The following is a 14747-nucleotide window of genomic DNA, read 5'->3' on the forward strand; positions in this document are numbered from 1 at the left end:
TGACGCGTCCACGATGATCTGGCTATCTCAGGAGGAAACAGCGACACTTTGTGGTCATTTAGGAGAGCTACAACGTCCAAGTCATTGATACCTACTAAAACAGTCATTTTCACCTTCCAAAGCAAAATATGACCAGGGTGCAAAAACACACACACACACAAAAGAAAAACTGCACACAAAACAACTATAACAAATGTAGACATTATTAAATATATGTAAACATTTATATAAACCATACCACCAGTTTAGCTCATGTTGTACTTTCCTATGCTGGCATCTAGTGGCCACAGTCTCACATGGCTTCATCTAGGGCTAAATAATTTGGATGATCCTTTGGTCGATTTGTCTTTACAAATACAACAAATACCATCCCACTGTAGAAAACCTGTTTATTAGACAAATTATACACAGAAAGCTTTGCCACCTGTAACAGATGCCTCCGGTTTGTTCAGTTTTGAATAATATGCAACACATACAACAAAATAGGCCTATATTAAATACTGTACATCATATTTTCTTTTGTTCGTGTTGTTGAAAATCATCAAGTAGAATCCTGTAGTTCTATGTTAAAATGAAAAGAAAAGAAAAGGCAACAAATAGCACGGGAGCAAGTTTGTGCATGCTTCTTTTTAATCAAGAACTTGCCAAATTTTTGTTATTTTAACCAGCAAATAAAATGAACCAAATATGTAGATGACGTAAAGCAAAAGAGTTTGTTGGCATGTTTAAAGAAAATAAGCTCAGCACTATAGCTCATCATGATACAGTTTCCTTTTTGTTTAACAAAAATAGCATTAACATGTAAAATATACATTTGTTCATTAACAATGTCTCTCATTTATACTAAATAAAACCTTTATAAACGTATGTGTTCTATTTGCCATTCAGTAGCTCTACTGCAGCCTAATAACATAGGAAAAGAACATCTAACGCTTTGGCCGAGTTCTCTAATGCACAACATTTTTGTTCTTAAATATAAACTGAAAACTCTAAACATCTAACATTAGAAATGTTTAAATGTCGGCGAAAACAGCTTTGATTGCATTTTTCACCAAAATGTTCTGTACCGCACCCGCTTCTTCTGAGCTGAAATGCACCTTAATGGTCTTGTTGGAATTAATTGGCACTTTAAAAACAAGTCATATAAACAGTACACTAAACATTACAGAAAAAAGAAATTGTAATATATTCCAAAACTGATTGCTCATGACATTCCTTCCTTTGCTGCTGGTTCCACTATGCTTAAACCTTTGAAAATACTGTTGCGGAACCCCATGTTGCGTAACAAAAACTGAATAAACATGATGTGACCTGGGAAAACAATTGTTTAGCTAAATAGTCATGGCGGTATTGGAAACAAAATTCAAATAATAACGTTTGAATGATGAAGCAAAGAACAGAGACTACAGCATTACTCATTTAAGCAGTTCAAACAATTAGACAGCTTGGAACAATGTTCTTTTTTTTTTCGTGACCAAAACACATTCCACGCATTAAAATATTTTTTTAGGGGGGGTGGGGGGAACAAATCTTATTAAAAGACATATTAAGCCTTCGCTTTGAAATCCTTTTTGGGTTTTGTTGTCCCCACTAGCTTCTCTTTTAATTTGTACCTTTCTTAAGAGTCTGTCTGAAAGGTCTCGACATGATTTGAAGAGCATACAGTACATGTGAGAGCTCTACATACAATCACTTACATGTCTGTGGGCACTGGTGCAGTGCAGTGGGATTCGCAAAGAAGTCTTCAATGTGCATCAAAGAATGGTCGAGTCAAGTTACGGGCTGGATGCACCGAAATGGCAGAGACAGTTCAGGGGAAGTCGCATCGGACCAACTACTGTTCCTACGGTGTCGTTTAGACGCACTGTCTTAAGGTCTGAGTGCACCACAGGGAGGTGTTTTGCATTTGCTCAGTTGTCTTGGCCGTAGGTCCAGTCAAAGCATCGCCTCGGAAAATTGGACATTTGGAGTGGGAAGGGGAAATTGAGCAATGTGGTGGTGAAGTTAGAGGAGTCTTGTCCTAAGGATTCAAACACGTTTGTGAATCCAGCCATGAGGAGTAAATTCAGGGGCGGTTTTAGACAGGAATAGGAGTCAGTTCATCTCCAGAATACGAGGCAATCCTCGTGTTATCAAACAAAAAGATCACACACTCCCAAAAGAATCCCCCCAAGCAATCACAAGAACGACATCGATAAAGCAAAAAAAAACAACTTATACCGAAAAGGAATGTTCAAGCAGAACACCACCTCCAGCATCTCTCATACAAAATGGAATCACCCGAGCAGAAACTGAAACGGTAGAAGATCGTATGTACACAGATGTCTATCCGCTAACTCCCTAACATTGTGTTTATTTCATAAGCCCCATCATCTTCCCATAACCCTCTCATAATCCCCCTGAACAAACCAACCGCATTCCAAGCACCTTATATGGAAGTACCCCTGTCTGGGTCGTTGCCGTATCCAAAGTTAGGTCCAGGGCCAGTGGGCTGGTAGGGGATGGAGGACATTGTTTTAATGGGGCTGCGGAAGAAGCCGCCGTTGGGGGCCCTCTGCCTGAAAGGGCCGACCCCACCAGTCCGATGGTCCTGGAGTCCCACTCCGCCGCCGCTGCCGAAGCCAGCGGAGAACCCGGCGGCGGCTTTGGCGGACAGGCTGCGGCTGAGGGTCTGGATCTGCTCAGGGATGAAGGTGGTGGTGGTGATGTGCGTGTTGCGAAAATCGCTTATCTGCTCTAAGGCCTGGCGGGCGGCGGGCAGCGCATCCATATCGAGGGGCGTCAGATCGACGGAAGAGGTGGAGAACTGCTTGTGGGGGCTTTCGTCCTCTGTGCACAGGCTGTTAACCCTGCGGTGTAGGTGCTCCAGGTCGATCTCCTTATCGTCCTGCAAGGCGGAGAGAGGGAACGAGGGAAGGAGGAGAATGGAGAACAGAAGACAGTGACGGTAGATGGTCCAAAAGATGGAAAGAGTGTTTTAAATGGAGGCAAGTAAGGAAGGAAATCAATGAGAGTTGGGTCAACAGTTTGGGAGATGGAGGAAAGAGTGAAGATAAAGTTGTTGAAAAGGAAGGATTAGAAAGAGAAGACAAGAGCGGGATGGTTTTGCGTCATCAATCAAAACAACATCCATTTGACAATATAAATGGATAACAACCATAGCCGGAGGAAAGAGGAGAGTGTTAAACGATACACAATGATGACGGCATCAACACGACCCCAACGTGGTTTGGGATGATTCCGGAAGGGTTAGGTTATCACAGGGGTGAAGGTGGTGTGATGACCGTGTGTGTGTGTGTGTGTGTGTGACAGGAGGAAAGGAGAGGAAGGGAAAGGATGGTGGGAAGGGATAGCTGTGGTCAGGATATTGACAGAGATAGAGAGAGGAAAATGTACAAAACACTTCTACAAAGTCTCTAAGGGAGTGCAAAGGACCTGGAATACTTGGAGAAAACACACCACCGTCGTGCCGTGTGCTTTACCATTCCAGAGTGTCAACATACAAAACTATACAGCAGAACTTTACGCTAGCAAAACACATTCCGTCACTTGCTGTCACATGGCCGAAATACCAAAGAATTCACATTGAGACACACGTCTCGTTTTCATGCGAAGTCACATTCACTTACGCTACAGTCGTCCCTCGCCATATCGCACTTCAAATATCGTGGCTTCACTGCGTCACAGCTTTTTTTCCAGCATATTTTACATGTTTTTGCCCTAAATTTAGTGTTGAAATATTTCCTATTTATGTATTATATATATTTCAGTGCGGTATTTATCTTATTTTCTATTATTATGTTGAGACGATCAATAAAGATATTCACCATAAATAAATTATCGCAATATCAAAAGGTCATACACACTGAAATCTTTTAAGCAGGTTTTATATATATATATATATATATATATATATATATATATATACAAAAATAAATAACATTGAACAGAAAATAGAACATGTTTATCTTCTCCTTCTTTCATTTGTAAAGGTTTTTTAATGACAAAGGCAAAACGGTTGTCATTTGTAATTGGGAAAGACGTCAATGTCAGAAAAATTGTATATAAATTATCAAAAAACTTTCCGTTCTCTGAGTTCCCAGTGAACAGACGAAAGCTGTCTTTGTTGCACCAAGCCAAAGGCTTGTAAAATTCCATTGTGTACGATGGGAGGAGACGGGAGGGGTTATCTATTTTGATCCAAGACCTGCCCAAGCTCGATCCAGGACCAGTCCAAGCCCGAGGCATCTTTTTCTTTTGTGTTAATGTGACCGAAAACAATGGTTGTTTACATACCTCCCATTCCTTTAGAAACAGGGAATATCCAAATAAAAGAGGAGACGTGAACCTTTTCCCGTTAGAGCGTGGGTGACACTATAAGAGGTTACAGGTCGACACGTTTATCCTCAAATTGAGCAAAATTGAATTCTGTCTGTTTATTTCCTTGCTTCTTGTCTTGTTTAATAGATGTCATCGATGTTTGAACCTGACATTCAATGTGTCTTGTATTAATGTTAGCATTTAAGTTCGGTAGCAATTAGCACCTGAGCTGCTTAGAAATGGGCAGTATCCCCGTGAATTTGTCAAAGTGCAGTAATCAATCACGGTTCAACTATATACTAAATTAACCATTTGGAATTTTACCTAACAGTAATTAACCGGGGTTAAAGTTGAACACTGCTAACAAAAACACAAACATCTTAGCGCTACTCGATCTTCAATCTCAAGTTGACCAGGTTTTTTCAGTACAACTTTTTGATGGACTTCATCTTCAACCCTTGGCTTGTCAATAACACGTCTCTACATTGTTAGGACTTTGACACAAGCAGTGTCAAAATACACCAGTGGGACATAGCGTTGGACTCGGAGCAGCAGTTCAGGCTAACTGAGACTGCCATCAGCTATCAGCGGCTGTCCTTGGAAAGTTGAGATTAACTCTTTTGATTCATTTCATCTTTGTCATCAATAGCACAGCTTTGACTTGAACGATGTGGAATGAAAACGCGGTATACCCAATGCAAACATATAATGCTAACATCACAACTATTGATCATAGTTGCGACTCTCAAATTTAACAAGTTTTTGCAGAACTACTTTTTGGTGGACTTCATCTCTAACTGTTTATTGATGTATTCATCAATAAAACATCTCCACATTGGTGAGACTTTGACATGAGCGATGTATAACATTGGAGTAGGCGCAATACTTCAGGCTAACTGAAACTGCTGTCCGGTCACAGTGAAGACCAACTCTGTTAATTCAAAATGCGCTTAATCTTCGACATCAATAACACAGCTTAGGCTTGAGCAACGTGGAATGACAACACAGACAAGCAATGCCAACAACACGGAATGCTAACAACAAAGCTAACGATCATAGCTGCGACTGCCAAGTTGACCAACTTGCACCCGTGGTATCCGCACATGGAATCCCAGTTCTAACTTAGAGGAATTACCCAGGATTTGACAAAGTATTTCCACATCGTGACCCTGTTGTAGTGGCGCTTGGGGGAACCTCCGGGCTACCAGTGAGTGCTGCAATCTACAGCAGAACACACTCAAAGCTACTATGTTGGGTGAAACGAGTGGAAAGGTGATTACGTCCTTGTTTAGAGGCTTATTCAGTTGTTATGCTCTAACTATGAACATATTTGAATTATTGATAATAATCCTACTTTGCGGAAATTCGTTTACCATGGTTATGTCTGGTACCAATCAACCACGATAATCAAGGGACGACTGTATCGCTTAAACATGATATGGATCTAAGTCTTCAGTCAAAGGTGTGGTAGTTACTACGTTTGTACAACCATCACATACAGGGTTAAATAAAACTTAAAACAAAAATCAACCACGATAATTAAGGGACAACTGTATTGCTTAAACATGATATGGATCTAAGTCTTCAGTCAAAGGTGTGGTTGTTACTACAACCATCACACACAGGGTTTAAATAAAACTTAAAACAAAACTTATTCACAAGTCCTAGGGATGGTGACACTGCGTGAGAGGTGTTTCATGCTCTTTTTTGGATAGGCGGACATGGTGGTGTGCAAGGAATGAGGTGAGGCTCGTAAGGACGGGGTTCGTAGGGCGGCGTTGTAATTCAGGTGAGGTACGGTAAGGGTCTCAGGTGTGGGTGGTGACAGGAAGGGAGGCTGTGGGTTGTCACGTTTCTGCAGATGGTGCAAAATGTTTCTCGGGGGCATCAAGATAGACTTACTGACCTACTGTGTCCTCCGTGTCAAGGGGTTCTGGAAGCCGGAGGACAGAGGGGACCAGCGGAGGCACCCCCTGGTTGCCTATTAGGGAAGGGACAGCGGGAAGAAGGCAAGGACTGGGGGCCACTGATGCTTTTCCCACCACTATCATACACACACTGAACAATTCAACAAGGGTGTGTAGAGACTTGGTGTGATGACACATGAATGGAGCGTGAAGGAGAAGAGGCAATCACCATTTGTCAATCCTGTCTGTTGTGAGAAGGGGACTGACTTGGGAAGTGGTTTTAATTATACTTTCTAAAAAGTAAACATCTTTAATCTATGAGAATGTGAAGGCATTACTTTGGTGGATCAAGTATTATCTGTAAAAATATCTATACCCCACGTCGCACTATGATACAGTAGAGAAGGGATTCATATGGCCCCATTCCTGGGTGGATCTTGCATGAGAGGAAGGCGGCGGGGTTAATCATTTTGCAGTGCAGTCTGCGGAAAATGATGGAAAACGCCACTTTGAATGGAAACGGACGCTGTCGACAAATTTGGAATTGCCACAAAAAAGTGTTAGAATAATTGTTTCTAAATCATCACAAAAACTTTGTGTTACATTGAGGGTCTGGTGAGAAGACAAAAGCTGTCTTTGAAACCTACCAAGAGTAAGGCTCGTAAAACTCCACTGTGTTGGGGGGAAAGCAAGATGAAGGTGTTTCTGTGTTCTTTCATGTATGGTAATCAACAGAAATATTTTGTTCTAACCCAAGGACTTCAAAGCGGAGAGAAGACAGGATCTGCCCAATTTCCAGACGACCTCTTTTTGAACCTCCTTTTTGAACTGGTTTACGAACGTCTTTTTGAACTATTTTATGGACCTCTTTTTGAACTGACCTTTTCTGTGAATTGTTTACGACCTTTTCTGTGAACCTTTTGCGACCTTTGTCCTTTGGAAACAGCGGTGGCCATGTGGTCGGGGAGGGTCCAAAATAAAAGAAGGAGGCGTGCAATCTTTTGGCAGAGCGTGCTGAGATACTGTGCAAGGGTACAGTGTACAGACGACTCTCCTCAATATTGAGTCCAAATTGAATTCTGTCTTTGTTTAATTATTTGCCTCTTGTCTTGTTTAATAGATGTAATCAGTGTTTGAACCTGACAAAAAGTGAAGTGAATTATATTTATATAGAGCTTTTCTCGAGCGACTCAACGCGCTTTATATAGTGAAATCCATTATCCAGGTTAAAATTTTGTAAACCAGTGTGGAGCAGGTGGGTGAAGTGTCTTGCCCAAGGACACAACAGCTGTGACTAGGATGGCAGAAGCGGGGATTGAACCTAGAACCCTCAGGTTGCTGGCACGGCCGTTCTACCAACCGAGCCACGCTGATCTTAAAAACATTTTAAAATATTTGACACTCTACAGCCGTCCAGCGGATAAAGTTAAAAAGTTAAAGTACCCATGATTGTCACACACACATACTAGGTGTGGCGAAATTATTCTCTGCATCCCTTTAAATAGACCCCCTTTTTAGACCAGTTGATCTGCCGTTTCTTTTCTTTTCTCCTCTGCTCCCCTCTCCTTTGTGGAGGGGGGGACACAGGTCCGGTGGCCATGGATGAAGTGCTGGCTGTCCAGAGTCGGGACGCGGGGTGGACCGCTCGCCTGTGCATCGGTTGGGGACACCTCTGCGCTGCTGACCCGTATCCGCTCGGGATGGTCTCCTGCTGGCCCCACTATGGACTGGACTCTCACTATTGTATTAGATCCACTATGGACTGGACTTTCACAATATTATGTCAGACCCACTCGACGTCCATTGCATCCGGTCTCCCCTAGAGAAGGGGTGGGCGGTTACCCACATCTGCGGTCCTCTCCAAGGTTTCTCATAGTCATTCTCATCGACGTCCCACTGGGTTGTGAGTTTTTCCTTGCCCTTATATGGGCTCCGTACCAAGGATGCCGTTGTGGCTTGTGCAGCCCTTTGAGACACTTGTGATGTAGGGCTATATAAATAAACATTGATTGATTGATTTGACCCATCACCCTTGATCACCCCCTGGGAGGTGAGGAGAGCAGTGAGCAGCAGCGGTAGCCACACTCATTTTTGGAGATTTAACCCCCAATTCCAACCTTTGATGCTGAGTGCCAAGCAGGGAGGTAATGGGTCCCATTTTTATAAAGTGGATCGTGCACCCCCACCCAAATTCGTCACGTTTCATGTGTCAGGTAAACCGCAACCAATGGGGCCATATGAATCGACTTCCGGCTGCACAGTATTTTTAGAGTTTTTCGAGAAAGGCCTCATTACACAAACGCGGTAAGGAAAAAACAACACGATTCATAACCGTGCCCTTACTTATATGTTTTACTGTATGTATAACCTTGGGGTGGGAGGTGAGGTGGTGAAGGTGGTCATTCTCATTTTAGGGGCAAGCTCGGAGGGGTTGTTGGGCTCGTAGGAGTGCCGCACGATGAGGGCGCAAGGGATGTCGCAACACGCCGGGGGCTGGTAACGGGTGGCCGCGGGGGTCGTGGCGTTGGAGGCGTTGGAGGTCTGGTTCTGGGTCTGAGCGCCCAGGACGAGGGGGTGCTCGTTGGGGCCATGAGGGCACGGATCGGCAGCTTGCCTGACAGACGGGCCATCTGCCTGCTTCTGGTTTGCCGCGGCAATGCGTGCGGCGGGCGGGGAAGGGATGGTGAGGACGATGCACGTGGTGGGGGAAAGTCGTAGCATATAAAATGTTAACATGCAAGATTGAACAAGCACCGCACGAAATAAGGACAAAAAGGGCAGGGCGAGTGGCAGATGAGATCAGGCAGATGGGAGGATGATAAGGTGGCAAAGAGAAGTCAATAGGAGAAACAGACAGGTGGGGAGGTGAGCGAGAAGAGAGACACGGCGGTCAGTCAGCGCACACACTTAAGCAGGTCGACCTGTGTTGTGTCCTCAGAGACAATCACACAGTCGTTTAATACCTGGAAAAGGGGAGATGTTTAAATTGCATTTTGTATTGCACGCCCCCTCTTTCTCTCTCTCTCTCTCCCTCTCCCTCAACACAGAGTACTTATCTACGAAAACAAAAACAAAAAAAAGGGGCAACATGAGAGCTTTGAGCCACATTGACACAGATCATTGCAAAGGGTTAGGATGAGCAGACGGGCAATTCCCGTGCCAAAATGTGGTTACTTAAAATAGGCCGAATTAATGAATAACAAAAGGAGGAACGCCCGTTCTTCTCATGCTAAAAACTACATGGATTATATGAACTATCAGACATGGTCCGAACCGTTATGCAGAAGTTCTGACAGCCTTATACACTATATTGCCAAAAGTATTAGGCCACTCATCCAAATGATCAGAATCAGGTGTCCTAATCACTTGGCCCGGCCACAGGTGTATAAAATCAAGCACTTCGGCATAGAGACTACATCTAAGCCATAGACGCGTTCTCTGGGGTGATGAATCACGCTTTTGCCATCTGGCAATCTGATGGACGAGTCTGGGTTTGGAGGTTGCCAGGAAAACGGTACATTTCGGACTGCTTTGTGCCGAGTGTGAAATTTGGTGGAGGAGGAATTATGGTGTGGGGTTGTTTTTTTCAGGAGTTGGGCTTGGCCCCTTAGTTCCAGTGAAAGGAACTTTGAAAGATCCAGGATACCAAAACATTTTTGGACAATTCCATGCTCCCAACCTTGAGGGAACAGTTTGGAGCGGGCCCCTTCCTCTTCCAACATGACTGTGCACCAGTGCACAAAGCAAGGTCCATAAAGACATGGATGATAGAGTCTGGTGTGGATGAACTTGACTGGCCTGCACAGAGTCCTGACCTGAACCCGATAGAACACATTTGGGATGAATTAGAACGGAGACTGAGAACCAGGCTTTCTCGACCAACATCAGTGTGTGCGCTTTTGGAAGAATGGTGGAAAATTCCTATTAACACACTCCGCAACCTGGTGGACAGCCTTCCCAGACGAGTTGAAGCTGTAATAGCTGCAAAAGGTGGACCGACGTCATATTGAACCCTATGGGTTAGGAATGGGATGGCACTTCAAGTTCATATGTGAGTCAAGGCAGGTGGCCAAATACTTTTGGCAATATAGTGTATTTCCTGAATAGAATTATAAAGTGTGCAGTGTCAAAACTCCTTCATAGTAATCTTAAACATGTAAAGTATTAAACCTTTTCTGTCAGTTTATGAAGGAGATTGTAAATTTAGCCTTTTCAGCACTTATGAATATACTGAACACGGGAAAAGTAAAGACAATCTATCCCAGCACACAGTTTAGGTACATAGCACATGCAAAATTGTATAAGAATTAATAAGTAGAAAATAAGTGAAATGCATAATTATGTGCTATACTGACAACTCTTTATGACCACATGTAGTGGTAATAATGTGACCCAATCCATTTTGCTCATAATGTGGGCGGGCCTAATAATCTAATGCCTGCTGTGCTGTGCGATAAGGACAAAAAGATTATTGTATACCCCGATAGTATTAAAAAAAAAAATTATACAGTACATATACACACATGAAATGAATGCCAATTCCGCTTTTCTTTTCTCCTTTTCTTTACAAAACCCATGTTGTGTAAAAAAAAAGGACAAGACACTTAAAAAAATCTGTATTTTTTTGTACCAGACCTTCTTTTTTAACATTGTATACTCAGACCATGTCAACACATTTGAATTTAGAAATAGAATATTTTGCTGGGACTGCTTGTCATAGACAACTCTGTTAGGCTTGTTTGTTGTGTGTATTTTTTTTCTCCCATCATTTTGTGGTTTTGAGGTAACATTAGTATTTTGTCACATTTGAACAAAGAGGATGTTTTGCAGGTAAGCCTACTGTTGTTTGGTCGATGTCTTTTTTAATTTAAACAGAGGACTTTTTCCCTTTTTTTGGCACAAATTCTTCTTTGAGTTTTGTTGGTTGAGCTTCCATTGAGCTGAAGTTAAAAATGCTACTGTAAAGCAGCAGTATTGCTGTAACTACATTAGCCGCAGCCCAGATGTTAAAATTAGAATGTAAACATAGATAATCATATCCGAGGATAGACAATTTTATGTCGTACTACAATATATATCGTAATATCGCACAGCACGAGCCTGGTCATAAAGGATTCTAATGAGTACGTGGACTTGATTGTTGTTGACGTAATATTCAGTGCACTACTGGGTGCCACCAGCAGAGGCGCTGTTGAGGCAGTCTCAACTAGTTTGCTACAATATGTCAGCTATCAGAAGTTAATCTACACACAGCCAAAGCCTTTGTAATTATTCTAATTACTTAAAACAGGAGTTTAAAACACGCTGAGTTTCTGCCATTCAATTGAATATTAAAGGGGAACATTATCACAATTTCAGAATGGTTAAAACCGTTAAAAATCAGTTCCCAGTGGCTTATTATATTTTTCGAAGTTTTTTTCAAAATTTTACCCATCACGCAATATCCCCAAAAAAAGCTTCAAAGTGCCTGATTTTAACCATCGTTATAAACACCCGTCCATTTTCTTGTGACGTCACATAGTGAAGCCAACACAAACAAACATGGCGGAAAGAACAGCAAGCTATGGCAACATTAGCTCGGATTCAGACTCGGATTTCAGCGGCTTAAGCGATTCAACAGATTACGAATGTATTGAAACGGATGGTTGTAGTGTGGAGGCAGGTAGCAAAAACGAAATTGAAGAAGAAACTGAAGCTATTGAGCCATATCGGTTTGAACCGTATGCAAGCGAAACCGACGAAAACGACACGACAGCCAGCCACACGGGAGAAAGCGAGGACGAATTCGGCGATCGCCTTCTAACCAACGATTGGTATATGTATGTTTGGCATTAAAGGAAACTAACAACTATGAACTAGGTTTACAGCATATGAAATACATTTGGCAACAACATGCACTTTGAGAGTGCAGACAGCCCAATTTTCATCAATTAATATATTCTGTAGACATACCCTCATCCGCGCTCTTTTCCTGAAAGCTGATCTGTCCAGTTTTGGAGTTGATGTCAGCAGGCCAGGGAAGCTAGGGTCGATAGAGGGTTTAGCTCGCTCGTCTGCGGGAACAAACTGCCGCCATTGCTTACCGTGCTACCGAGGTCCTTTGTCCCTGAATTGCTCACACACTCCGGCAGATTCTTTGACTTTATCGTTGGAAATGCATCTGCTTTGAGTGTCGCAGGATATCCACACATTCTTGCCATCTCTGTCGTAGCATAGCTTTCGTCAGTAAAGTGTGCGGGACAAACGTCCAATTTCTTGCCACTTTCGCATCTTTGGGCCACTGGTGCAACTTGAATCCGTCCCTGTTCGTGTTGTTACACCCTCCGACAACACACCGACGAGGCATGATGTCTCCAAGGTACGGAAAACAGTCGAAAAAACGGAAAATAACAGAGCTGATTTGACTCAGTGTTTGAGAAAATGGCGGATTGCTTCCCGATGTGACGCCACGTTGTGACGTCATCGCTCCGAGAGCGAATATTAGAAAGGCGTTTAATTCGCCAAAATTCACCTATTTAGAGTTCGGAAATCGGTTAAAAAAATATATGGTCTTTTTTCTGCAACATCAAGGTATATATTGACGCTTACATAGGTCTGGTGATAATGTTCCCCTTTAAATGTTCTACACATAGTCCATCAAGAAAATTTTGTGAAATAACCTATACCGTATTTCCTTGAATTAGCGCCGGCGCGGTAATTAATTGAAAACCTCTTCTCACTCCGGCGCTTACCAAAGGCATGCGGTAAATTTAGGCCTGCGCTTATAAATTTGAGTGTGATGTAAGGATACCACCATGAAAAGCACATTTAATTAAAAAAACGTTATTATGGTCTTACCTTTACTTATAAATGAAGTCCATGCGCAGCTCCTTCTGAACAAAAGCATCGATAACTTGTTTATAGAAGTCTTCCTTATCTTTCTTCAGTTTTAAAAGTCTCTCTGTCTCGATGGAGATCTTCCTTTAATTATTACCTCCTGCTTCCTGCTTCTCATGCGCTAATAAAAATAATATTTTGCGAAACGAGTTTGACTCGGCGGTAATTCTAACCCGGCGGTAATGCTAAGCATGCGCTAATTATTTTGCGAAACGAGTTTGACCCGGCGGTAATTCTAGACAGGCGCATACAATATACCCGGCTGCAATTCAAGGAAATACGGTATACCGTATTTTTCGGACAATCATGCGCACTTAAAATCCTTTCATTTTCTCAAAAATCGGCAGTGCGCCTTATAACCCGGTGCGCCAAATGTGCGGCGTCATTCTGGTTGTGCTTACCGACCTCGACGCAATTTTATTTGGTACATGGTGTGTTGATAAGTATGACCAGTAGATGGCAGTCATACATAAGAGATGCAAGATCCATCCATCCATCTTCTTCCGCTTATCCGAGGTCGGGTGGCGGGGGAAGCAGCCTAAGCAGGGAAGGCAAGACTTCCCTGTTCCCAGCCACTTCGTCCAGCTCCTCCCGAGGGATCCCGAGGCGTTCCCAAGCCAGCCGGGAGACATAGTCTTCCCAACGTGTCCTGGGTCTTCCCCGTGGCCTCCTACCGGTCGGACGAGCCCTATACACCTCCCTAGGGAGGCGTTCGGGTGGCATCCTGACCAGATGCCTGAACCACCTCATCTGGCTCCTCTCGATGTGGAGGAGCAGCGGCTTTAGTTTGAGCTCCCCCAGGATGACAGAGCTTCTTCTCACCCTATCTCTAAGGGAGAGCCCCGCCACCCGGCAGAGGAAACTAATTTTGGCCGCTTGTACCCGTGATCTTGTCCTTTCGGTCATAACCCAAAGCTCATGACCATAGGTGAGGATGGGAACATAGATCGACCGGTAAATTGAGAGCTTTGCCTTCCGGCTCAGCTCCTTCTTCACCACAACGGATCGATACAGCGTCCGCATTACTGAAGACGCCGCACCAATCCGCCTGTCGATCTCGCGATCCACTCTTCACTCGTGAACAAGACTCCAAGATCTCCTCCCCAGCCCGGAGATGGCACTCCACCCTTTTCCGGGCGAGAACCATGGACTCGGACTTGGAGGTGCTGATCCCCATCCCAGTCGCTTCACACTCGGCTGCGAACTGATCCAGTGAGAGCTGAAGATCCTGGCCAGATGAAGCCATTAGGACCACATCATCTGCAAAAAGCAGAGACCTAATCCTGCAGCCACCAAACCGGATCCTGATTGCGCCTAGAAATTCTGTCCATAAAAGTTATGAACAGAATCGGTGACAAAGGGCAGCCTTGGCGGAGTCCAACCCTCACTGGAAACAGGTCCGACTTACTGCCGGCAATGCGGACCAAGCTCTGACACTGATCGTACATATTTGGTACATGGTATATTGATAAGTGTGACCAGTAGATGGCAGTCATACATAAGAGATGCAAGATGACGCGAGTAAATAACACCAAAACTTAAAATGTTCCCATTGAAAATATTGACTATTACATACGGCGCTCAAAAATCTGTCAAAATGTTTTTAGTACGACTTCGGTAAGCCATGAAGCTGCACCGCTTGAT

The 14747-nt window shown here is 43.5% G+C and overlaps 1 protein-coding gene across 3 annotated transcripts in view; it reads right to left on the reverse strand.

Moving 5' to 3' along the window:
* Window positions 1-566: 566 nt before the first annotated feature.
* The window catches only part of grid2 (glutamate receptor, ionotropic, delta 2), a 1282048-nt gene continuing 1267867 nt past the window's right edge, over window positions 567-14747 (reverse strand). The window contains exons 16-17 of one of the 3 annotated variants that reach the window (XM_061928894.1): window positions 8596-8867; window positions 2639-2887 (exon numbers count right to left, since the gene is read on the reverse strand). In XM_061928894.1, the coding sequence (XP_061784878.1) occupies window positions 2782-2887; window positions 8596-8867 (378 nt within the window). In that variant the 3' untranslated portion in view covers window positions 2639-2781. Of the gene's footprint in view, window positions 2888-8570; window positions 8868-14747 lie in introns of all 3 variants that reach the window. The other 2 variants (XM_061928896.1, XM_061928893.1) reach the window with 2 other exon arrangements.

This window comes from Nerophis lumbriciformis, linkage group LG33 (genome assembly GCF_033978685.3).
Source record: "Nerophis lumbriciformis linkage group LG33, RoL_Nlum_v2.1, whole genome shotgun sequence".
Classification (NCBI taxonomy): Eukaryota; Metazoa; Chordata; class Actinopteri; order Syngnathiformes; family Syngnathidae; genus Nerophis; species Nerophis lumbriciformis.